General features: G+C 39.0%; 2 protein-coding genes across 4 annotated transcripts in view; both read left to right on the top strand.

Annotated features, from left to right (window-relative positions):
- The window catches only part of col18a1a (collagen type XVIII alpha 1 chain a), a 76038-nt gene extending 59833 nt beyond the window's left edge, over positions 1-16205 (top strand). For all 3 annotated transcript variants that reach the window (XM_031874998.1, XM_031874996.1, XM_031874997.1), the window contains 30 exons: positions 3-80; positions 198-248; positions 375-497; positions 623-685; positions 1566-1610; positions 2354-2485; positions 2822-2893; positions 3359-3385; positions 4707-4805; positions 5941-5976; positions 6324-6413; positions 7084-7119; positions 8417-8476; positions 8587-8664; positions 8824-8859; positions 8996-9049; positions 9218-9283; positions 10134-10199; positions 10463-10493; positions 10842-10895; positions 11022-11056; positions 11144-11275; positions 11469-11628; positions 11800-11864; positions 12108-12236; positions 12616-12648; positions 12761-13081; positions 14048-14245; positions 14536-14651; positions 14802-16205. In XM_031874998.1, the coding sequence (XP_031730858.1) occupies positions 3-80; positions 198-248; positions 375-497; positions 623-685; positions 1566-1610; positions 2354-2485; positions 2822-2893; positions 3359-3385; positions 4707-4805; positions 5941-5976; positions 6324-6413; positions 7084-7119; positions 8417-8476; positions 8587-8664; positions 8824-8859; positions 8996-9049; positions 9218-9283; positions 10134-10199; positions 10463-10493; positions 10842-10895; positions 11022-11056; positions 11144-11275; positions 11469-11628; positions 11800-11864; positions 12108-12236; positions 12616-12648; positions 12761-13081; positions 14048-14245; positions 14536-14651; positions 14802-15015 (2700 nt within the window). In that variant the 3' untranslated portion in view covers positions 15016-16205. The remainder of the gene's footprint in view (positions 1-2; positions 81-197; positions 249-374; positions 498-622; positions 686-1565; positions 1611-2353; positions 2486-2821; positions 2894-3358; positions 3386-4706; positions 4806-5940; positions 5977-6323; positions 6414-7083; positions 7120-8416; positions 8477-8586; positions 8665-8823; positions 8860-8995; positions 9050-9217; positions 9284-10133; positions 10200-10462; positions 10494-10841; positions 10896-11021; positions 11057-11143; positions 11276-11468; positions 11629-11799; positions 11865-12107; positions 12237-12615; positions 12649-12760; positions 13082-14047; positions 14246-14535; positions 14652-14801) is intronic.
- Positions 16206-19396: 3191 nt separating this feature from the next.
- On the top strand, positions 19397-21387 carry LOC116398608 (GTPase IMAP family member 4-like). Its single transcript, XM_031875069.1, has 2 exons — positions 19397-19512; positions 20103-21387. The coding sequence occupies exons 1-2, from the start codon at positions 19497-19499 to the stop codon at positions 21164-21166; spliced, it is 1080 nt and encodes a 359-aa protein (XP_031730929.1). The 5' UTR covers positions 19397-19496; the 3' UTR covers positions 21167-21387.
- The last annotated feature ends 5434 nt before the right edge of the window (positions 21388-26821 follow it).

The raw sequence follows: 26821 nt of genomic DNA on the forward strand, positions 1-26821 counted from the left end.
AGGGAGACCGTGGAGAGGGTCAACCTGGCCCGAGGGGATCCCCAGGACCTCCGGGACCCCCAGCAACAGGACTCAGATCTGTGAGTTAATCTTGGCCTCACATGCTGCATAATGTTTAGGCACAACTTCTACCAGCAGGCGTCCTGCCTTTGTGACTTATCTGTTGAATACAACTGATTCCAGTCCATGTTTTTTAGACTTTTGTGGACATGGAAGGCTCTGGTTTCCCTGATCTGGAATCTGTTCGGGTAAGAAGAATTTAAAGTTGAAAAACTACTCTCAACCGAAACAAGCTATGTAATGGAGGACATCATCTTTGTTGCTGTAAGACTGTAACCAGCATCCGTAAATGAAAATCAATTTTGTTGTTTTAGGGATTGCGTGGCCTACCAGGTCCTCCTGGTCCCCCCGGTCCCCCCGGTCCTGCTACTGCCTCTACAGCAGGAGCAGCTGGGGCATTCGGACCACCAGGAAAGGACGGGGTGCCCGGTCAACCTGTAGGTGTCAATGTGTTTGTCTCTCAGCATCACTAGCCAAATAATTCTCTAAGCTCTCTGAATAAAATGACTGTAGAGTCTAACCCAATCAACAACAACTGAATGCCTGAACCAAATCCTTCTAGGGCTTGCCTGGTTTGCCGGGTACTGATGGCCGCCCAGGGGTTTCTGGTCCCAAGGGAGATACGGTAATGATCTTATGAGACTGATTGTTTCTTCTGTAAACTCTAACTCTGATGTATCTTTCTAGCAGCCTTCGAAGTTTGTCAATGGCGGTCCCAGTAGCAGTCATAGTGTAAACATGAGTTGGATCTGTCTAAGTTGAACTGAAATTAAAATTCAGTTTTGCTTTGCCTTGGTCTTTGTTGAAAATATTGATTATTGTGATTGGTGTGTGGGTGGGCAATAATATACTGAAGATAATATCACCTCAGCTTCAACATGATTCTGTGTTGTGATTTGTGTTGTAATTTGAATCACTGGGTAATGAATGGAGCGCTAAAACTGCTGTGACTGTTGACAGTCTGGTCGATAGCGGTTTCACCACGACTGCACCCATGAGAAAATAACAGCTACCGCAAGCTAGACTCGTCTATAATGGGAGAGAGCGGGATCTGCTAATGACTCAGCACGTGTGAAAAAATTATGTATAGTGGGAGTTAGCGCTAACATTAGCATGCTAGGCTAACTAGCGTCCGCATTCCGAGTGGAAATTCAACCCAATTTCTAATGTTGTAAAGGAACTGATTTTACATAACCAACATGTGAGCTTAAAAAAAGAAGCAACAGCTTGTATCAACATATGAAGGCGGAAAAAGGGCTAAACTGGCTCTCAGGCTTGTACGCCGAAAACACACCAGAGCAATGGCTAACTGCGGCCAAGTGGTATGTTGTAGCTGCATGGGTGGGTGGGGGGGTTTGCCATTAGATGCTGTTACCATAAATATGTCCAAATCTTTTCAATCCTCTTTTGAAAAATGACAGAAACATACACAATAGCAACAGTATCATTGTAGTTTAGAGCGTTTTTTATTAACACATTTTGTCCTACTCTTTTTCCTACACTAGGGTGATTCAGGCGATCTGGGTCTTCCAGGAGCAGTCGGAGAGAAGGTGCAGATTTCATTGTCTTTTTCTTTTTTTTCAGTTTTACCTTAAAGTAGCTGACACGTCAAAATTAGATCCACACTCAAAAACACAACTAAATGCAAGTTGCCTTTGTTGTTGGAACCAGTATCATAGAACACATAATCCTGAAAACAAGGTACATGAATTGCTGGATTGCTTTTGAAATACCATTACTGTTTGGCTAACTAGAATATCAACTTCAATCCAACTATTTCTAAAGCTTTTCTCATCCCTTCCATTTCTATTTCTCCAGCCAAGCTCCTACTTTTCTTTTCTCACCAATCTGCTGCCCCACTATTTATCCTCCTCCTACTTTCCTAAGCCTTCCCATCCGCAGGTAACTGGGCTCCAGCACGTCAGCCATCAAAGGGGATTTGTGTCTTCTAACAATATGCAAATGTTTGTCAAATATTGTCAGCTAGACCTAAAGTTTAATCTGAGTGCTGGCTATGCTGGCTTTAACATTTGGTGACGTCTGAATTTGGCCCCAGATCAATGAGCATGGGTTTTTGTGCAGTTACATTAATCTACGTACTATTAAACCACACTTACTTATACGAAATGCTGCATGAATGGTAACATTACAAAATAGTTTTGTGCAGGATATGTGAGACAATGAATTATACTACCTTGCCATCGTAAGATGCACTTCAATGAAGATGACATATTTGTAATTGCTTTTATTACACTTTGTATTTATTTATTTATTCTGTCACTTCACCCTACAGGGATCTCAAGGAGACCATGGTTTACCAGGAACCTCAGGAGAGACTGGACTGGCTGGTCTGCCCGGACCTCTTGGACCAGTTGGGCCTCCAGGGCCTCCGGGGCCTCCTGGATCAAGCTATCGTGTTGGATTTGTAAGTTCTCTATTAGTTTTTGTGATGATACCTTTTGGTAGAGTCGACTATATATCAATGTAAAAGATACCCCAAAAAAAACTAAATTTCATCTGTGTAATTTGGTTGTCTGGGAAAGTTCTCCATAAAATAAATGGAAATATGAAATGATGCTCAATAATATAGACAGCTGTACTTCAGACACATTGTTGTTGTCCATTCATATGTATAACAGTGAGGTAAATCATTTGAGGTGAAAGCATTCAATCTAAAAATAATTAAACGGGATAGAAAAAAACAATCCAACTAAACGTTTTGTTTGGCTAACTGTCATACTATCTTTGTTGATGTTTGAAGGATGACATGGAGGCCTCCGGTGGAGGGTTCAGCAATGGACTGCCTGGCGTCAGAGGACCTGAGGGAAGACAGGTCAGTACTGCAATTGAAGACGATATGCTGTATCTTACATTCTTCACAATACGGACACGGTTTAAAACTAGCAATAGTTCCCCCTTGTGCTGAAATTCTTTAAATATTGTTTTTTTTTAGTCCCCATATTACAAGCCAGAGTAAGTCTCTGAACCAGGATCTGATCAGCAGCTTTAAAGTCCTGTTGTCACTTGGTAATTTAGTGACTGATTAATACTCAAGAGTACCATTGAGTGTGCTCCTGTGTCCCATTTGTGCCCTATTTGGCCTAGCTGCCATACATTCTGTAAATGATTTGATTGTCTCTTTAAAAATAATATGCCGTGCATTTTGTACAGGTCTACACTTTACACGTCTGTGGTTATTGAACTGGAACCGGTCCTGTTTATAGTAGAAAGTTGCAAATGCACGAGGAAGATATACATGAACTTGCATAATAACCAAGACAAATGTGTGTGCTTTCAGGGTTCTCCTGGCTTGCCTGGACTTCCGGTAAGTAACTGAAGTCATTTTTCTAATTTGTGATGAGCTGGTCCTCTTGCTATTGCCAAACTATTGGCTCAAGAAGGGGTCTAGTTTTGAGTCCATGAAATTAGTGGAAACACGCAAACAAGCGCGAGGTACAGCTACCTAGCCTATGCACACCCTCAAGCATCATAACATTCAGGTTTGGTTATTGCTGGTAATCTTATCCTTGCTACTCTCCTCCGTTGTCATTTCACGCGTGTGTTTTCCAAACCATTGGGGTTGAGAAAAAAAAGCTGCACCTTAATTGATTTCTGAGGGTGAAAGAAGGTCCTTGTCCTGTCTAGAATAGAATAGAAGCAGGGGAAAAAGAAACAATACAAGCACACAAACAGAACTGAAAGTAACAAAAAAATGAATACATTGAATCAGGGGAGAACAAACTTTTTTGATCGTGGGCCATGTAGAGAAACATATGAGGTCATGGGCCAAACGATAGTAAATGCGTAGTTTTCAACCAGTTAAACTGCAAGAAAAGCTGTGTTTCTATTCCAGAAAACCCCATGCTATCAAAATAACTACGCAACACTACTACTATAGTAACTACTATTTACTGGTTTGCCCACATGTATTTTGAATCTGCTGCTCTCAATTGATCTTAATTCAAATAAATTCAATACTTTTGCATTTAAATACAGTGCATGGCATATGCGTCCACTTAAAATATTATGATGCTATGTGTAAATCTGTAAAGAACTAAAGTTAAAACAGGAGAAAATTGCCAAATACCTATATTGGTTTCTGATAATGGCCTAAGGGTTCAATGAAAAGATTATGCTACAAATGTAGGTGTAAAAATGTGAATCTCTAATTCTAATATTAACAAACACAACAGTCAGAAATGTTTGTGCCAAGAGGTTAAGACGGAGAAAATGTCATGAAATTTAGCCGAGTCGACATATAGTGTTTAAATTAATATGTGCAATGTACATACTGTGCAACTTATTCAAAATATCCTCAAGCTATACTAGTTTATTTTAAAGAATTCACCACGAGCCATTAAAAAACAGGCAGTTGTTTGGCCACCCCAGCATTAAATGAATGCATAGCAACACAGCACAAGTGTACCCAAGTTAGTGTGTTAGCAAACATGTGTCAACATGATCTGCCTAAAGCTAAACAATGAGCAGAGAGTAGCTGAGTAGCGTAGAGTTGGGTGTTGATTTTAAGTGTGTTAAGAAATACGGGCAAACTCTTCACATTATGGGCAGTAATGTGGCAGTAACTTTGTTTTTGTGTTCCCCTGAAGTGTGATTTTCACCGTCGTATCTTGATTGTGCCTTTGCAGGGCAAAGCTGGGTTGCCTGGTATACCAGGTCAGAAGGGCAGTGAAGGTCTCACAGGAAGAGATGGACGTCCAGGGTTGGATGGCTTCCCTGGACCTCAGGTAAAATAGATCTAGATGACAAATAAGAATATTTCATAAATGGAGCAAGCTGTCAAAATGAGGATACTTGACTTTCAAGGAAATGTTCGTGGTTTTTATTTTGGGATTGTTTTCGTATCTGTTTTTTTTGTGTTATGTAGCAGACCTGTCATAGTCTAACAAGCCATGGGGCAAAAATATTTTGCATTCTCAAATGTTGATGTCTGTGTCATTTACCCCTGTGGCCACAATAGGTAATTTGATAAAGTCCTTTGTATTGAGCACATTCCGGGTTAGACAATATGGAGGAAAAACAGCCGAGTATGCAGCCTGAAGTCATGCAAATGCTGACAAGATGCAGTAACAGAAGAAAAGGCCAACCCCTCACACAAAGCCTGTGTCAACCAATTTATATAAAAAAAAAATATATAATAGAGAGAAATTAATGGACTGAGGACGGAGAATCGCCATTTTTTACATGTCCTGCTGCTGTTTCCAGCAGTGCAGGAGAAGGTAAAACACAGTCTAGCAGCTTTATGAAGATTGCTATAGTAGGGGTGCACAATACCTCAGGCGGCCTATCAGTGTCAGTCAAAAACTGCTTTAAAATGTACTATCATATTGGGAAGTAATACCCAATATTAGCATGAAAGTTCATTCTTGACCTTGGAAATAGTAAGGTCCATTTACTAGCTTTTTCAATGAACTTTCAATTGCATGTTATGGTCTTCATCATCATGTTTGTTTGGCTGTCATAGAGATGGCTCAGTTGATATTCTTATTCATACGTCACATGCTCCAGTATCAACTGTTACACCACCAAACGGCATGCTGGGTAAAGCTTGCTCTCTGTTGATGGACGTGCGAGCACCCAAATGACATGTACGCTCTAGCATTGCTGGGGCATGCAACTGTGTCATGGCAGGTGTATTGGGAATTCATTTTTACATATGAATGGAATCATAACTGACTTTACGTCTTATTTAGCAGGTTTATCAGGTAATTCTACTACGTGACATGAAAGAAGCAGTGCTTTCATTGTCTTCAGTTTTCAATGAATATGAAGGTTGTTCCTCTTGTCTGTTGTTGGATCTTTGTGAAGCACCTTTCACCTTTGTTAAAGTATCTTTTGTCTCATTCCTCTTTAATTTCACAGGGACCAAAGGGTGACCATGGCAACACAGGAGAGAGGGTGAATATTATCTTCATTTTTAACCCTAAAATCTCTGTTCATTTTTATACATTATTTTCCTTACAAAGCAATTGTCTGTATGATGCTAATTCAATCTTGTACTGCAACACACATTCCATCTCACTACTGTCTGTTTCTGTGTAGTTGTTTTGATCTGTTAGACCATAAAAGACTTCTGAAAAAGAAAAAGATAAAAAGTATCCTCTTTGAAGATACTGTTATTCTTTATGTTTATACAGATATTAGAAGACTAAAGCTTTTGTCACATTCAGCATTTGATTCATTTCCTGTCTTGGATGGACAGTTGCTCATCTTTTTTGCTGTGTGTGTGTGTGTTGTGGTTTTAGGGTGAATCGGGTCGAGATGGAACAGGTCTCCAAGGGCCCCCCGGACCACCTGGACCACCAGGACAAATCATTCACCAAACATCTGGAGATGTAAGCAACAAAAAGCACACTGTAGACTGTCATTCTAAACTAAGAGCAGTGATGGCATTCATGTGTCACTACAGGTTGATGGTGTTGTTGGCTATGACGGGCCTCAGGTTTGTATTCATGTTCAAACAGTAATAGTGATACAGAAATACAGCAAAACAACTCTGGTGCTAATACAACATAGTCTTTGAGGTTGGAGTTGATGATGTGTGTGTATTTCTTTCAATGAATGCGGGACTGCACACACATAGTTTTTGTAAAAACATTTAAGACAAACATCTTGAAAGGACAATTTTTAAAATCTGGACAAGTGGCAGCATTTCACCTTTCCTACTGGTTTGATACAAACTAAATTCACAGTCAACAGTGGTTAAAAAAAAAAAAAGTCAACTGCTAACTAGCAGCCTATAACCTCAAAACTTCTCTTTCCATTTGAATATATTGTATATCAGGCAGCTGTACACAATTCATCCACAGAGAGGAAGCTGCACTAATTTAACAGGTTCCATTTTAGAATCAAACCAATCAGGGCAAGAATACGTTGTGTGTAGATTTACTTGTACAATGTTGTGTTACAGTTATTGTAAAGTTTGAAAAAAGAAATTGGTGAATGATAGTCAGTTAACAAAACACAGAACACCAGTTTAATAAAGTTGTATTTCTATGTTTACAGGGAGGAGCTGGTTTACCTGGTCAAGCTGGATTCCCTGTAAGTCTCCCCGTGTTACATGATTAATGTACCTTCCCCTATTGTAAAAATACATTTTAAATCTATTTACTTCACACTAATGGTAAATACATTTCACATTAATGGTGTTGTCTCTTTGTCGCTTGTGTTTTTTTTTAACCTGTTGTTAATTTACATTTCTTCTTTTTTATTTTCTTCTTTCTTTCATTATTATTGTCAACAAATGCCATGAAAAGACCAAAACCAAGAATGTTTTTTATCCACCTCTCAGTACTTTCCAACTTCCCTATTCAAGACCATTCACTCCTACTAAAGATGCAAATCTTACAAAAACAGGTTACAATTATATTAAAAACGTAAATTAAAGGCTCTAAAAACCTATTTTCTCAACCAGCTTCATGCTATTAATGATCAGGTCCTACATGGATGCACTATTTTCAGCCAAAGTTTTGAAAATGTCCTATGAAAATTGTCTTTGTTTTTTGTTTTGTCTGAGCTATTCTTACTGGTTTGAAGTGGTCGGTGCTTGGTTTAAAAAAGCCATGTCATGTATTTTAGCGCTTCACTCAGGATTTAACATTTGAATCAAAATGTGATCACAGTTGTTTGAGGTGTTTGCTTATGTTGCCACCTCACTGTTTGCAGTTAATCCGATTTACAAGTTAATTTGAGAGTGTTAAACTCTTGACCGTGAATGTCACACATTTAGTAATGAGTATTTAATGTTATGAAGAAATACTTAAGATATGAAACCATGTTTCCACGGGCTTAAAGGATGATACAATTTTAAAGTACTTTCCTTCAACAGTTGGGCACTGTAGATTGATTTTAGATAAGTTCACACACAGTTTTATAGAGGAATAAGATACATCAAGCTATCAGGTTTTGGCTACTCAGACAATACCGACTTGTAGGATCAATTTATTGTTGGAGAGGATCTAATTACAGGTTCCAATTCTGCATGCTGAATTATGGTGTGGGTGGTGATCCTCACATTTGGATTATGGAATGTGTCTTTAATCAATTATACCTCCATTTCTTTCAAATTCCCATAATGCCTCCGAACAATTTTTACAGTAAAGTGAGCAAGCATCAAATGCTTCTCTGCGCTACAGTTAGCAGACAACATATTGGCACTGCATCTACTCCCAGAAGCCCACAGCAATTAATTCTACACTGAATGTGTAAACAGTGGTTAACTCAGCAATACAAGCAGAACTGTGTAGACGAAGCGTAATGGAATGGCTTGAATTGATCTGGGGGAAGACTTTCCGGCTGCCAAAGAAAGCTGATAAACCGTACTGTCTTTATCCTGCAGGGTCCTATTGGACCAAAGGGGGACAGAGGAGACCCTGGCCTTCCAAGCTACGGGGTCAAGGTAAAGTCTTGGTTATTTGTTCGTTCCACTATTCATTTAGCCACTCGTCGTCATTGAGACACTGCTGTAATTGAGTGTGTGTTGCCTCGTCTGTGCTGTGTCGTGTTCAGGGTGAGAAAGGTGAACCAGGCCTCGTAATCGGACCTGATGGAAACCTTCTGCATCTGGAAGGGCTGACGGGTCCGAAGGTGAGTCTCACTGCTTTCGTCTTTTTTGTCTCTCTCGTGAAAAGAGGCACGCGCCTCTCCTCTCAAGTATATGATGTCTTTTTATTTCTTAATATTTTGCTCGGTTTCGGTGATACATTTGTTGTTGTAACTAATCTGTTTCCTCTACACTGCGTGTAGGGAGACAGAGGATCACCTGGACCTGTTGGACCCACTGTAAGGGTTTTAGCATCTTTATCTAATATATCTACACTGATGTAACTGAACAGTTTCAAACCAAAAATTTATTTTTTTCCCCACTTCATTCTCCTGTCAGCTCACAATGTGTTTCATTTCATGATTTATTGCATAGGGCCAGTATGGGCCTTCTGGAATAAAGGGTGAAATCGGAATGCCTGGAAGACCTGTAAGTAGCCCTTCCTAGGTTGGATGTTGCTTTACTATTATGTGGTTGTACTAAGTACCACATAGTCATTTTACTGACCTATTGCATATTGCTCCAGTTACATTTGAATACCATTGTCACCTGTTTCCAAGTGCAGGGAAATATTAATTGATGACTTTCTCCCCTCAGGGTCGCCCTGGTGTAAATGGTTACAAGGGGGAGAAAGGAGAGACAGAAGCTGGCTATGGCTACCCAGTAAGTGTTATTATTATTACCAATACCTTAGAAAGATCGTTTTTGACAGTGGCAGAAGTTAATACAGATAGTTTGACACCATCTTGTTTACTTTAGCCATGCCTGGTTGTCACAAAAGACACTGAATGGGACGTGTCTGCGTTTCATCAGGTGGCACATGCCAGGAACTACACATACTCAGTGAAAAAGAAGAGAGTCTTGCATTGAGCATCAAAAACTGACTGGCTAGCTAGCTTTTTACTTAGCTTGATTAATAAACGTTCATTGGGACCTCTTTTCAACCTCTTGTCAAGTAGCCAATTAGCTAGCTTGCACTAGCTAGTAGGGGTGTCACAATGTTGTTTCTAAGCCGATAGAAATTAGCTTTTGATTTCAACCTCTGAAATCACGGAGAAACATCAGAACTGGAAAGTCCTCCTGCTTCCCTGAAGTCACCAATGTGGCAACATTTTGCCTTCCCTGTGAGTTACATAAACAACAAACGCATTGTTGACACGAAAACTACAATTTGTAGGCTATGCTACTCGGGGTAGCCTACGATACGCCACCTTTGAAAATAAAAACTGACCACAAAACCAATGATCTGTTGTAGAGCTGCCCCCTCTTAGTTGATAAGTGGAAGAATCGGGCATTTTGGAGATTTATTTAGTCGATTAGTTGTTTTTTATGCTTTTTTTTCATGCTGAATGACTTATATCCAAGAAATGTATGAACACATGTCTGGTAAACACAAGTCTTAAAGTGTTGCTTTTGCGGAGTCTGCTGATTAAATCAAGTCATCAATTAGTCGACAAAATTATTTGTTAGACTCACCAAACAGTAAGATAGAGTGAATAACTGTTTTCATCAGGGAGTCCCTGGCCAACCAGGACCACCTGGACCCCCTGGACCAGCCATTCCCTTAGATCGCTTCAACGTGAGTACACAAGTTCCAAAACCTTGTACCATGAAATAAACTTTGGACATGTGCATGTACTATTTAGCACAACGTTAATGTCTCTCATGTGGTCGGATATAGTATCATATGGTTAAGCAGTCAATCATTATCTGGTGCTTTTGTTCCGTTTGCCTTGTTGTCTTCTGAAACTACTGATTGGATAATTTAGCATACACCTTAGATGAATCTTTTCCTCTATTAATGCTGGGAATGTCTTCATTTTTTATCCCCCCCGTTCGCAGCGCTATGATGAACCTTCAAGGAATTACCCAGGTATGACCTCTCTCACACGTCGCACCGATACATAATACTGTAAGATAGAGAGGGATCAGAATGAAGAAGTAAAGAGTGCCAGTCAAGGAAGAGAGATTTAGAAAGGGCTTTAAGTGCCTGCAGAGATAACCAGTTCTATCTTAATTTCAGTTTGATGAAGCTGCCTCAGCCCGAAGGGGATATACACTCTATTGTCAAAAGATTAGGCTGTCAAGTCTGAGTAGATTTGAAGAATGAATTGATAAAACGCAGAAGACGTCACTATCAATGCCACAATTTTGCATATTAGATACACCTGTGGGATATTGGTTCTAACTCACCAATGTTAAAAATTATATTTTGTTGTAGCAACTAAAGGGGAAAAAGGAGAGCATGGGGACCGAGGCCTTCCAGGAATCCCAGGTAAATCCAAAGTTTGCGTAAAAAATACACATAATGTACCATCATGACATACATATCCACTGCACGGCAGGAGTGTGTAGAACTGAATTATTAGTACTTAGTTACTAAAACACTTTTTTTTTACAGGGGCCGCCTCTAATTTCGATATTTACACATTCAAGGTAAACTAGCTTGTCGCTACCACACCAATCACTTTCCTGAGTGTGCTGGATGTACAGTACTTCATAATGTTAAACTGTTTCCAACAGAATGAACTGAAGGGAGAGCGCGGAGACCTCGGTGTGAAGGGAGAAAAGGGAGAGCCCAGTGGCGGATATTATGACCAACGTTTTGGAGGAGTACAAGGCCCACCAGGGCCTCCTGGCAAACCAGGCCTACAGGTGAGTTCTAAGAGTCTGTCCTAGTATATTTACAGGTGTTAACGACCAAGATCTTATTTTGTTAGAAGGTTTGTGGTTTTACCTGTACGGTAAGCACATCACCCGTTGATAAACACAACTGTTTGTCATGACCTAGATGATGAACATTTTAAAACGCATTCGTGTCATTTCAATTTTTTCTTTTTCATGTTAGGGTCCAAAGGGAGAACCTGTATTGGGCCCTCCTGGACCCCAGGGTCCACCAGGGACACCAGGGATTGGTTACGATGGGCGTCCAGGTCCTCCAGGAGCACCTGGACCACCAGGACCCCAAGGATCTTCCTCGCTTCCCGGAGCATATATGCCCAATCACTGTAAGCGACTTTTTCAATATTCTGGATCATTCTAAACCGAACACTGCTACATCTAGTGTGGAGGTGACCCTTAAGCTACTGTCTGCACTCAGCTCGTTGGCTACTGGAGGCAAACTCCACTTGAGCTGTTCAGAAGCTAAATCATTAACAAGCTTTTGTTTACATTTGAAGCCCTCAATGTTCCTGGACCTCCTGGTCCTGCTGGTCCGCCTGGAAGTCCTGGTCACTCTTCTGGGGTAAGTACAATCACTGCACTTTAATATCATAGAATATATTATGTGATTGTTAGGCTGGCATTGATAATAAGTTAAGTTATTCGTAATTATCAGTCTGCATACTGCAGCAGTTATTGCCCATTGATCATATTGTGTCTAAAATTGCCTGATCATCATTTTTCATTTGAGGGGCAATTGGCATATATTAGTTATTTCATTCATGTTCATCAAAAGCTAAACACCATGTATATTTGTTTTCCACAGCTTACTGTTTTAAGGTCATACGACACAATGATAGCTACTGCGAGACGTCAGACGGAGGGAAGCCTCATCTACATCATTGACAAAGCTGACCTCTATTTGAGAGTGCGCGATGGACTGCGGCAAGTCATGGTATGGTACAATGCTTTGAGAGGCATTTAAACTGCAGAGTTTCAATACTATTAGACTTTAAAGCTGCTGTGGTCAGTTTTTGGCCACTAGGGTGCATAACAAAATCTAAAGAAGTTGGCACAGCCACTGTCACTGTCATATCCCTGTCTTTCACAACCTGTTTCACAATTTTATTATTCAACTGTAAAATACCTTTACTTATATGAAAAGTTTTTTTAAGTTATGTGTTTATGTAAAAAAAAAAAAAATATTCTGAGTTAATACAGTGACACTATACCCTGTCTACATTATTATGTAATTCAGTTCAGATCAGGCCATTCATTAATTATGAGGTGAGATATCAGTATTCACTAAAAGGCTATTTTTCCTCTCCTCTCAGCTCGGAAACTACAGTCCCTTCTTCAGAGATCTGGTACGTTCCACAGAAGAATAATAGAATACAGAGATAGAAGACATATTTTGCCTTTTTCATCCACTGATTGTTTTTGATTTTTCTCTTAAATCTCTCTAACTTCCATTTAAAGGAGAACGAGGTGGCAGAAGTCCAGCCTCCACCTGTGATCCAGTACCCCCAGTCGCAGGACCAGTCCCACAACAACGGAGCTGGCCATTACTCCCAGGGTGGTTCAGCCATACGACCCATTGAGCCTCCACCACTACGACCTGTAGACCCCAGATACCCCGCACAGTATGATCCCAGATTCCCAGACCCGAGACACACAGGCCAGACAGATGGGAGATTAGCCACACAACAGACTGAGAACAGATACCCTGTAACTCCGCAGCGACGACCCAGCCCGCCTGTAGCGCAGCCTGCCGGCCATGTGGAGCCATCAGCATCAGGAGTGAGTAGAGCTCGTAAATGTCAACAATGTTAGTTAGTTATGGAGGGTATCGTATTGCAGCGCACTTAAAGGCAGTGATAATTATGAAAATTCGGTGTGTTTGTATATATTTGACGTGGAGGTTAAAAAAGAAAGGGAAGAAACTGATTGGGGATTGTATTCCCTCTGTTGCTATCCACAGAAAGGACAGCGCAGCAGCATATCTCTTCCCTCTTGTGTTGTCATTATTGACCTTTGTATAAGAAGCACCTGCTTTGTTTTTCTCTCCCGTCACATCCAATTAGTGCTTCTTTTGTCCTATTTTCAGATTAGGACTAGGACTCTAATAATGTAGTATGCTGGTTGGATATAATATAATACAATATTTTATTTAACAACATAATGCATTTGCAAAAAACAGTATGCAAATGGTGATAAAAGAGTGCATGTTGATGTACGTGGGGTTTATTGCTTTGTACTTTGTGGTATTTTTCTGGTCTTCACTGGTATTGACTTAATTTCTGGAATCTTGACATAGTTATTCACTGATAAGTGATAATGGACTTTTGAGGCTGATATCAATATTTGAGAGGATCTAATATCCAGCAGTAATATACTATGTGACAGTCTTCTTTTCTTTTCTTTTTACTGTGATCATAAGTGAGCCACACACACAGTGCTCACTGTTGGACAAAATGATGGAGACAGTGTCTCTTCTAAATAACCTCAAATTATTAATTACTTATCAGCGGACATATATACATCTGCAATGAGCTAATATTGGCTGATACAGTGGCCTAGCCTTTTAAGTGCTCTAGCTTTTCACAATGGCAAATCAATTAAATATGCAATATTGTATCTGAAAAAGTGTTTTTAACAATGTGCTAAACGAGGTATATCAAAAAAAGTATCCTAAACCGATGTGCAGCAAGAGCTGGTCCTACAGAGGCAATTATTTTTAACAGAAACCCGTGTCTTCCTCACCAGCTACATATCATCGCCTTGAACGCCCCTCAAACTGGTAACATGCGAGGAATCCGCGGGGCAGACTTCCTGTGCTTCCAGCAGGCCCGCGCTGTGGGCCTGCAGGGGACCTTCAGAGCTTTCCTGTCCTCCAAGCTTCAAGACCTCTACACCATCGTCCGCAGGTCGGACAGGGACAGCACCCCCATCGTGAACCTCAAGGTCAGCTACTACTGATGGGGAAGTGGCAGCATTGCTAAAGGGCTCCTGTTTACACTACACTGGGTGTCTGCATAGGCTGACCCTCTCGGATATAGAGAGATTTTGAGTCTACAGTCCAACTGTAGCTCTGACACCTTATATTTAAAAGTTTCTTGAAAGGAAATAGGATTCTGTATTGTGGTCTTCGACTGTGTTTTAACTGTTGTCTGAACTACGTTTTTTTAAATTTATCTTGCTGCTATATGAAGAGTAGGAGAAATGAAATATAAGGCATTATATTCTCCTTACAGGACCAAGTGTTGTTCAGCAGTTGGGAGTCTCTCTTTGGGGATGACGTGAGCAAAATGAGGGAGAATGTACCAATTTACTCCTTCGACGGTAGAGACATCGTCAGAGACAGCGCATGGTGAGTCTTTGTTAATGTCAATTGTTCAGTTGTCGTCCATTTTAATACAGCATCCCATGCACTTACATGTCGCTGTTAGTGTAGTAGTAGCAGCATTTATATATATATATATATATTCTGACACATGTGCTTGTTTTTGCTTTCCTCCAGGCCGGAGAAAATGGTCTGGCATGGATCAAGCAACAAAGGCCACCGGCAAACAGACCACTACTGCGAAACATGGCGGGCGGGCGACCACGCTGTGACTGGTCTGGCATCATCTCTACAGAGCGGCCAGCTCCTGCAGCAAACCTCCAGCAGCTGCTCCGGCTCCTACGTCGTCCTCTGCATCGAGAACGCCTTCACATCACACTCCAAAAAATAAATCCCGTCCATCCTCCTATATATTTTTTTCATTTTTTTTTTTTGTTCTGGGCCCTGGTTAAACACCGTTTTAATTTCCTGAGAACACGCCTGGTGACCATGCGGCGTCCATTGAACTGGCCCTGTGGCTCTTTGCCTGGCAGAGACCCTTTGCATTGTCTGCTCCTGCCCTCCATAAACGCCAAAGAGATGGGTCGAACAGAGGGGTGCTGGTCCTTTTTCTCGGCGGCATTGACACATATTTTCTCCTAGGTGCGGAATGAGAGCGGAGAAAATGTGTTCTCAAATTGTATCCATTTTTTGTTTTTATTCTGTATATTACATGTTTGTTGTTTGTGATTTTTTTTTTGTTGTTGTTGACGTTATCATTGTTTTACCTTTTGAACTGTTTATAAAAATGCTATATCCATCCTGTTATTTTTTAATTTTATATTAAGTATTGATCATTTCCACTTTTTTTTCCAATTTCATTTTAAAATTGTGGGTAATGACGGGGAAACAGCAAACGTTTAAAGACTATTTTAAAGAAGTTAATAGATATTTATTTTTAAATGAAGTTATGTAAGGTAAAAAATGATTTGGAAAAATAAAAAAAATGCTTAATACCCTCATTTATATTCTACACAACTTGGAACATTTCATTCTTTTCAAAAAAGCTTCTGATCAGAAACTGTGCCTTTTTACACAACCAGGACTGCTTTACACAATAAGCTATAAGCATTATTCTACAAATATTTAAATGTTACAGCAGCATTTGCTCAACTGCATTCAGATGCTTTTACTTTTGCTAAATTTAAATGACCTTGTTGGACACAGACACCACTGTAATAAATAATCCCGCATCCACAGGGCAAGATTCATCCCAGCTAAAATTGAGCCTTATGAATCTAAAATGATTATTTTTCCCTTTACCACTTCATGAAAACCGATCAGTGAGTAAGCTGGAAATGATTAGTTTGCTGCTAATCTTTGTTGGAGGGATTGCTGTCACGTGCGTTAGGGCCGGATAAAACAGTATGTTAAGGGGAGAGAAGCTCTTGCAGTAGCCTTGTATGAATTTCAGAGACTAACCCGGCCTTAATGCTACCGATATCTTGAATATCTTGACTGAACCTGTGGATATCCATTTTTACAACTATTTGTGCTGTACTGTTTCGCCCAGGCACTGAATAAAGGTCTTTTTCAACTACATCAATTATGTGATGTCGTGTTCATGTAGCCCGACAGCGTGTTGAATTACTTTCATTTGCTGAAACAAATGGCCCCATCCCATGAGGAGCGCTGATGGCACTGTGGCCTTGATAGGTTTCACTCAGCAGCCCTGACTAGCAGTTTTATGTCCTATTCAATGAGCTGCTGCTGGTGGCATTGACTCCACCACAAATCAGTGTGTCCATGGTAAATAGAGGCACTCAACACACCTTGGTCATACATCATCACTGTTAATCTACAAATGCAACTTCATTCAATTTAACCACAACAACATAGATGATACAACAGCAACCATAATGGTAACTGCCAATGTTATGGGTATGTTAAAACAAACAAAAAAGTACTGCCAGAAGGAGTTAATGTACAATTTTTCAATGTCTCCTGATTAGGAGTTAAGTAAACATGTATGTGTCATTGTGAACTAATTAGGACACAATTACAGAAGAACATGTCAAGATTGACATAAAATTAAAAAAAAGGAAATTAGCATCTGCTGTAGGTCTAGTAAGTGGATTTTAAAAGAGAACTGAATTGGGTCACCAGTCATTGGCAATAGCTCATGAAATCCCCTTAAATCTCGTCTTTAAATTTAGGAGGCGTTTCAAGATAATATTTGATTAAGAAGATTAATTTGAATTATTCAGAGTTGGCCTAATTTAGAAGTTACTTTAAAATGGTATGCCCACCAGAAGAGAGATTCTTACATTCTTACAGGTGGTTGTATAGCACTGGTGGGCCGTGTGTTTTATACCTGGGCCTTCAGTGGTGTCCTACTACAGTTGAACCACCTCCTAATAACCTCATTATCACGCCACAGCTACGGGTTATTATTTGTTTTGTGTAAAAATGAAGCTCAACACCTACAAATACACTAACTGCAGAGTGCAGATACATGAATACGCGCATAGAGAGATGCTGCATCATTAACGGACAATGCATATAGTCAAAATCAATCCAGCAAAACATGCATTCCACCACACAGTAAAGAGCACGGGCCATTCAAATATTCACATCAGAGGGAACAATATTAATGAAAAGGTCATGAAAAGGTCACGATAGACAAATTAAGACAGTAGTAATGCTCCTATCACTCCCTCCAGGAAATACACGACTCCTTAGTTCTTGTTACTGACTGATTTATTTGTCTGTCAACATCGAGGGGGAAAATGAGTCCACTGAAAACACATGAATCTTCAAAGATGATCACTTAAACACTTTCATTTAAACTTAATTCAAGCATGTAGGCCTACCTCGGATAAAACAAATACAAAACAAAACAATTTTATCTGTCTTATTGTTCCCTGTTTCTTTCTTGTGTCTTTCTGACATTCATTTCCTAATCTCTTTCTTTTTCTTAATTGTGCTATCTCTGTCCATATACTATATGCTTTCTAGTCTACTTTAAACATTTTACATTTCTTTCTTTCTTTCTCTCTTGGACATTTTTCGGCTGCGCCTTTCTCTCTTTGCTCCAAACACGTTTTGAGTTACTCCAATTTTTTGTCTTAGGCTAAAAATGCCTTTTTCAGGGAACCCCAATTTCATCCATTCTTCCAATTGTTTGGCAGTCTGATTATCTTCGTCCCACATTTATTTTATTATTGGAGGTAAGACCATGGCATCAGGCTGCTTAGGCTCAGACTTACTTTGACTTTTACCCATTTTCTCGAGTAGTTAGTTGTTTATGGTATCTTCAAAACAATCTGGTTCAATCAAGACTTGAAAGGATACACCAAATCTTCTCTAAAAACTACAAGTTAACCAGGACTCTACTGTCCAGCACCCTAATGTGCGATAATACTGGTTTACCACTTCAAAGTGTCTGTTCCATCACAAAATAATTTCTCACTGGGTGGGATTTTTTTTCCAGTTCCAGGAAATAGAAATCAACTATTGTTTGCACGCTTCTGTCGTCTAACGGAGTCCAGACTACTCGTCCGATCCCATCCTCGTCACCATTTGTGGTGGAAACTCTTAAAATATCAAAAATATATTTATTGAACACACATTAATAATAATTCAGCTGAATGGATAGAGCTCTTTTCCCACAGATGGTTCGGAGGTCAAACAACAAGGAATAGTTTGACAAAGTATTATATGCACATTATCTCAACAGTTGTTTGCTCCACTTCACCATAGTTATACAGCAGTTTGACTAGTTTCAGGGAGATTCCTTCCCACCCTGAGCACGATGTCAGAGCCATATGTCCACTGTGTGAATATGTTGAATCGACTAAACCTTAAGTATTCAAGCACTAAAGAACCTAAAGAGTTAGTCTTGTAAGTCTCTCTTTTTCCAAATTTTAACAGTAATTTATTTTCATTTCTATTGTTGCACTTTCTGGTTAATACATTTTGAAAGGCACTTTGAATTGTATTTGAGTATGTCATATTCAAATAAACTTGGCTCGCAATGTCTTGCAGCCCTGCACTATTAATAGAACTGCTGCCTTTTCCTGTTACTACTGAAGGGGAGGGGGAGCTTTGTGCTGCTTTAAAGAAGTGCTGCCATTTCTTGTAAATGCTCAGGGATGTGGTAATGCAGGGACTTTCCTGAAAGTACAGCAGGGCCTGATACAGAAGTCAGGTAAACAGGGAACAAACTGTCAGACTTTTGAAAGGCTGAATTCAAACAGAAGTCAAACAACAGTGGGAACTTGCAAAGGAAAGTTAAGTTATAAAACGCTGTGACAAATAAGCCAGCATTTGGTCATCGAGAAAAACCTTTCTCCGCACAAGTTCCATATTTATCTGGGATATACTAAGTCATTATCATTACTGTATGCATAGTTCAATTATTGTCTTTTTTCTCAATATTTTCAACATGAGGTCATGGATGTGTTTTGGAAAGGGATCAAGGTTTAAACATTTGAAAGTACTCTTAAAAATGTATACTAAACTAAAGCTCTGGTAATAACTGAATGTGTTATGTGACACAGCTTGTGAGATTGTTTAAGCTTATAGTAATACTATCTTGATTAATTCATCTAGAATAACTAATGTCTCTTGCTTTCTTTGTTAAGACAAGACTACGTATACTCCAAAATGATTAAAGACTATATTGTAGTTAGCATATAATGTATACTCACCTTTGACCCATCTATTAAAATATCCTTCCATAACTGATACCTCCATAAATAGCTTTGGTTTCCCTTTCTATTTGTGGGTGTTGTTAAGTACATATAGGGCCGTTGTAACAGAGCTGCAGGAGACGCACTCTGAACTGTCTGAACTTCAGCTGCAGCATCTACTCCACTCTTTAACCCAAACATGGACAGAAACCTAGGTAAGTCGGAAACTGTATCTATGTTTTAAAGTAAATCATTGTATGTTGATATAGCAGTGCTCACCGCTGAATTAAATTTCATGAAATGTTCCTCTGTACCTCCTATAAACTAATACTGTATTAGACTTACTGGGTAGAACTGTAAATACATTTAGTTTGACTTTAGTACCATGAATGTAACCTGATGTAAATTCTGGAATACTTAAAATCACAATTTCTTCATCACTAGAAAATTAAAAAAATAATAATTATCCATAGTTGAGTCAGATGAATGCAGTTTTTGTTCTTAAGAATGAGAGTCAAAAGTTAATTTGTTCTGTTTTTGTCATTGTATTGTTTTTAGGGAGGTTGAATTGTCTTTTGAAGGGAGGTTCAGTTGAGAGTTTCCTTTGATTTATTAAGTGATGTGACTGACAGACAGTTTTAAAAAATGTTGTAAATTGGAACCTCCAACAAACTCCTTTATTGGCTCTGTCAAAGCAGCAGAATGGATGCTTCTTTTCTCCTATATCTGTACAAGTTGCATTGAGTACAATGTGTGTACAACCTGATGTAGAGTCTTATTCAGTGTCACTCATTCTTCTACACAGGAAGCAGCAGAAAAAATGATGAAGAGCTGAGGATAGTGATGGTGGGGAAGACTGGATTGGGGAAGAGTGCCAGTGGAAACACCATTCTGGGACGAAAGTGCTTTGACTCAAAGTTCAGTGGACAGTCTATGACTGTATACTGTTCCAAGGGCAACGCTGTGGTGGATGGGCAACATGTTGCTGTTATCGACACCCCAGGCCTCTTTGACACCAGGTTTAAAATGGAGAAAACATCTAAAGATCTCAGCCAGTGCATCTCTTATGCTTCTCCTGGACCCCATGTGTTCCTGGTGATCATCAAGCTGGGCAGATACACTGAAGAGGAAAAGCAGACGGTGCAGAGAATCCAAGAACTCTTTGGCCAGGCTGCAGACAAATACAGCATGGTGCTCTTTACTCATGGTGACCTTCTTGAAGACACATCTATTGAGGAGTTCTTGGAGGGTTGCCCGGACCTGCAGGAACTAGTGGACAGATGTAATGGCCAGTACCATGTCTTCAATAATAAGCTGAAGGATCGCTCTCAGGTCACTGAGCTGCTCCAGAAGATCGGAATTGTAGCCCAGAAGAACGGAGGAAGCCACTACACCAACGAGATGTTCCAAGAGGCAGAGAGGAAAATCGAAGAGGAGCAACAACGCATCCTGAAAGAGAAAGAAGAGCAAATTCGGAAAGAACAAGAGAAACTGGAGAGGAAACTACAGGAAAAATATGAAAAAGAGATGAAGAAAATGCATGACCAACTCAAGGCTGAGAGAGAGATGGAGAGGAAAGAGATAGAGGAGGAAATGAAGAAGACGATGGAGAAGTTGGGTGAGGACAGAGAGAGGGAGAGGAAAGAAAGAGAAGCAGAGAGACAGAGAGACAGAGAGGAGCAAGAAAAGAATATGGTGAACATGCAGAATAAAATGAAGGAACAGTATGACAGAGAACTGAGAGAAGAAAGAGAAAAGTTGCAGACAACGCATGAAAAAGAGGCCAGAAGGGAAGCTGAGGAGAGTAATGAGTTTTTGCCTGACTTCCTTAAAGTACTCCAAAAAGCTTTAAACTGTACAATATCTTGATATCTCAGGCAGTTAAACGACAGAGTACAGGAATATATGAAACAAAAATGATTTCATCTACAGAACTATAATCTACATTTACCTTTTTTAATTATCATCATGAATGATAATGAAGCTAATTGTAATCATGTAAGTAGAGCTAGAGACTATTGCTATCAGGCTAAGTCACGCATGAGCTGTAAGTGTTCATATGCTGTAATAAACATGTGATATTAAGACCAGACCTTTTTCTGAGTCATGATTAACTATTCTACCAAGAGTTCAAAGGTCAAAAGTCTTATCTTGCATATTACATCTTGCATATAACATATCTTGCCAATTTTTCAGGGTGATGACATCATAGACAGATATTCAAAGCTTCTTTTGAAAAACCTCATTCGAGGCTTTAATGGAAAAAAGACATTTTGTACAGCGCTACAAATATGCCTCATTTAGTGTCTATGGGTACTGCTGCTGTTAACATCCAGCAACACTAGTGGGCCAAATAATTTGAGAACTTGAATGATAACAACATTTTCCAGCTGGAAGGCAGGACTTGCACTGTACTGTGTTGTTGTTTATCTTTTCCTGCTTTACTAACACAATCATGAAATTTCAGCATGATTTTTTCCTTTCTCTTTATTTACATCATTAGTATTGAAATAATCTAAAAATTACAGAGATAATCATACATTACTTGTATATTGTGATACTTGGATCAGGTTACTGATTACATTTTCAACAGGTAATTTGTAATTGTATTGGAATACACTTTAAAAGTAAAATGTAAAATGTAAATGGATCAGGTTTTTTTACCCTCCTACATGCATGAAATCAATTATGTTTTCCATATCACCTGTTTTAACTGTGTAATTACATAAAGCCTTTTTGAAGGAACATGTTATATTTCCCGAACACCACAGGACCCTTTATACATTTAAAAATGACCAAAACCTTCTTTAAAATGATGTGTATAAATTGGGTATACATAATCAACAAAGCAGCAAAGTCATAACTTTTAGATAAACTCTAATGGGACTCTCAGGTCACAGTGGTCCAGGAACACCTCAAACAGGAGCTTCAGGACCGAGCATCAGGTCACGTAGATAATCACGCAGATTCAATGTGATGTGTACATGTATACTGTGTATATTATATATATATATATATATATATATATTAGTGCTGGGCAACGATTACAATTTTTAATCGCAATTAATCGCATGATTTTTCCGCGATTAATCGCATTGTTATGTGCAAAGTTCAATAATGAATTCAAAAGTAGTGTATTGCGCACTTTTGTTTTAAAAGTACTGCTATATGAACAAAAGTGCAATAACATTTGGTTTGTAAACACTTTAAACAAATAAGGTGCTTTTTAACAGCAGTATTCCCTTTACACAGTAGCAGTTAAAATACAGTTATGATTCTGATAATAGATATTCAGCCGGTGTTCACAACTTTATTTGCATGTGTGCAATAAATGCAATTTGAAATATACACCTTGAAAACTGCAAACCTATCTACGTCATGTTTTTTTTTGTTAAATTCTCAGTAGCGATAACTAAATGATATGCTTATTATACATATTACAAACAAAACAACTTCAAAAACTCTAAAAAAAATAATTTAAATGAATCATTTCTTTTTTGCTTTTTTTGGTATTTTGGTCAGACACATATGTAACGCTGATTATGGTAATATCTGTGGTATTTGTTATAAATGTACGTTGGTACAGAGAGGGTGATAAGAACCTATACATGGAGGGACTTAGGACCCAGGGGAATGTAGGTGAAGCAAGGGAACCTGGAGGGGGTCTGTACCGTGGCAGTAACCTGCATGAGGAAGTTATGCTAATAAAGAGTTGCAGTTAAGAGCAGTTTGTTCTCACGTGCTTATACGTATGTTCATTTAAAAACAAGAGAATATGTATTTTGGTATTGTCACGTTTGATTGGGGGGGGGGGGGGGGGAGCAGCAGCAGGAAGTGACGCCACACAAACACAGCTGTTCATCGCTCGCTGCCCGGTTCTTGTGTTAAAAATGTCCGCTTAATAATAAAAAAAGAACTGCGTCAACGCGCGATAAAATAATTGCCGGCGTTAATTAATGAATGCGATAATAACGCGTTAACTTGCCTAGCACTAATATACATATATATATATATATATATACAGTATCACAGTATATACATACATATATATATATACACAGTATACACATATACATATATATATATATATATATATATATATATATATACACATTATACACATATACTGTATATATATATATATATATATATATATATATATATATATTCTTGTTATATTACATTGATAGTTGTTTCACTCATAGGGACTTGTAGCATTATCATTACTTATGAGTTACTGCAGGTGTATAAACCAACATCATAAAACAATCGTAAAAATACCCTATAATAATATATCAATAAAATGGCATAGTATAGTATTCTACAAAATGTCATGAAAAGTCATAGTATAGTTTGCCATAAAAATAGCACATTATTGTACAACATCAAAGAGTCACATCAGAAATATCATATTGTAGTATGTCATATAAAAGTCATAAAAATATAAAAAACAGTATGCCATAAAAGATCATAAAAGTATCATAGGATAGTATGTCATAAACAAAGTCATGAAAATGATCATAGAGCCACAAAAGAGTCATACAAAATAGTATAACCCTCACTAATCAACACGTCGTATCTCAGTTGTTTGATTCATACAAAAAATGAAGCACAAAATCGCTGTCATTAACTGTAGCTTTAAGTGACCAGCTCTTCTCTTCCTGGATTTTTTCCCCCATGAGGTTGCCAGACAACCAGCTGGCAAACAAACAAAAAGCTATTGTGTGTTAATTAGTGAGTTTCAGAAGCTTCCACATCCATGCTGAACAGAATCATTGGTGGTGTTGCAACATCTGGGGATGTTCTACGTGTGGAGTGTGTATGGTTCATATAAAATATAATCTGTATATATAATGTAGTGGGAGATGTGGAGGATGTGTTCATGTTGTGTATGTTCACTTTGAGAAGAATAAATCATAGCATATGCACAGTATGGTTTCTTATTTTAACACATCCAAATGATAAAAAATAGAGTTAGACACTGGACATCAAATGCCAAAAATAGACAGCTGTAGTTTGGGGTCGCAAACTCAGAGTCAAATCTAAATATAACACGAAGCACACATATAAAAATATAAAATTGCTTTAAAACAGTTTCCAGAGCATACTGCTGAATAAGCAGTTTTGTTTTCACAAAAAAATCTAAAACAATCAAACACACACATAGATACATTTAGTAAAACTCTCTTCTTACATGGTAAAATGCTAACCATGTTCACAATGTTAGGTTAGGTTAGGTTAGCATGCTAACAATCACTAATTAACACTAAACAAATCAAACCTGAGCCTGATAGGTATGTCATTATTTTTAAGGTATTGGAACCAAAGTATTGGACAAAAAAATGCCAAAGATGAAGGTTATGAAAAGTCATCATGATTCCTCTTGTGGGTGTCATGAATATCTGAACTAGAGGGGTGACCCTAAATAGTCGACTATTTGAGGATTTGATCTAAGGAGCCCGATTCAACTGGGTGGTAGGAAAATGTGGCTATGAAACAACAAATCATTTCATTGCGGCAATATGTGGGGTGCTGAATGTCTGATTTTACATAGATTTGCTTGGGTTCTCCCAATAAATCATAATATGTAGTCTACTGTAGTTTAAATGTTTCTAATACTGTTAATACAAATTCGAAAATAACTAATGTGCTTTGAATCAATCTCCTTAGTGTGCGTGAATAAATCACCATGTTTGCACAAATTTACCGGACCAGGAGCAGCATCTGGGCGATCAGAAAGGCTAAATAACAACTAAATTGAAATACAAAAATATTCTAATTAGAAATAATTTAAGAAAATGTGTCCTGAAGAGAGATGACACCAAGGCAAAGTACAGCAAGAGTAAAGGTTTCCTCTGCCGAATTTGTTATATTTATAACTGAACACCTAAATGTGCGGTATCGCCCTAATACCATATCCACCGGACTATTTGATTGTGACTGATGCTCACCACCTAATCAGGCAAATTTCTTTGCACTGTTAGGTGTCACTAGACAAGTCTGTATAGTAGATCCTCTTCATAGAGCTAGGGTTACAATTTGTACAACATATGGTTATCAGCCTGGTTTAATGTTGTGCTGAACAGTTTCCTGGACAGGTTCTTAACAGGCCCGTACTTCAACACAGAGCACAGTGAACATTGTAAAAACTTGCTCGGGTCAGTTTCGTTCAAGTGTCACATTTCAATAAACTCATACCGAATTTAGTATTAAGTCGGTATTAGATGGGAGCCTTAAGGCATCATCTTTAGTGGCAGGTCATTTATGAATCAGGCGCAGCTGAATTTATCCACGCGCCCACCCGTAATAAAAAAGCGAGCATTTCTTAAAAATAATCAGTAAATACAGTCACTTCCCACTCAATTTCATCAAATCTGCCTCTTAAGCATCTCAGCCAACTGAGCGGCCCCACAAGAGCTGCAAGGCTTATATTAATTGACTGTGGGGGAGGGGTTGCATTCCCCGGTTGAAAGAAAAATAGACCAGCATCATAACTCCTGTCCGATTCCTCAACGTCCTTGGTTGAGTAAATCTTCAGGGAAAAATAAACACAACTGACTGAGTGGCGTATTATCCATTTAAGTCTTCTTGACTGAGTGAGGCCTAGAGTGGGCGATGGGTGGCTGGGATGTAATAACCCGCAGCTGGCTTTGCTGCGAGGTGCTATCACACTGTCTGCCTGAGGAAAGCTATATTTAGTGGGTGCCAAGTAATAGCTAAGTACAGTGAAATGATCCAGCTACGGTAATGATACAACAAGGTGACAACCAGATATTGGGGGACTTAATTACGCTCGGGGCGGAAGCGAAAAGCCACAGATCTCTGGTCTGTGTTTATCCGATGCTGGTGACTCGCTGTCACATTAACCCAGATCTAACACTGGATTCGGCTCGGTTACAGAGTCACTTTGTATTGTGACCTTGTGCTGTGTTTAATCTCAGAGAAGAGCAAGCTTATTTTTTATGTATTACCAACCTTATCATATAGACAGGAAGATAAGTGTGTGTAAAAAAAAGACTACTTGCTTAAATGTCTTCACATATCACCATTTTAATGCATTCTGCCTCTAACTAGACCAACATGCTCCCCATCAAATTAAAGGGTAATAAGGAGGCCTTAAGCAACATTTGTGTAGTGTCTGAAGTACTTGAGTGCCACCGCAAGGCTTTCACATTTCACTGACATTTAGATAGATAATGAGTAACAATCTCCCAGTCTTTTAATCCCCCTGTGAATATATGGCATTTAAGTCTATTTTTTCCCTCCTGTCTTTAAATAATTGATGAGGAGGATGCTATCTGAGTGGATATTCCTGGCATTGGCTTTGACCACTTCATCATACATGCTCTCTCCTTTACTCTGACCCAGGTTACTCCAAGATCTTCACATTTGAAAGGGATAATTCAAAGTCACGGTGAAGCCATTGACTGACAAACAGGCTTCAGGGACAGAGGTGAAAAGATCACGACTTACCACGCTGGTCCAATACAGATTATTCTAGCATTGATTGCCTTTCACATAACG

This window comes from Anarrhichthys ocellatus, unplaced genomic scaffold, assembly GCF_004355925.1.
Source record: "Anarrhichthys ocellatus isolate YVR2014 unplaced genomic scaffold, GSC_Weel_1.0 scaffold86, whole genome shotgun sequence".
Taxonomy (NCBI): Eukaryota; Metazoa; Chordata; class Actinopteri; order Perciformes; family Anarhichadidae; genus Anarrhichthys; species Anarrhichthys ocellatus.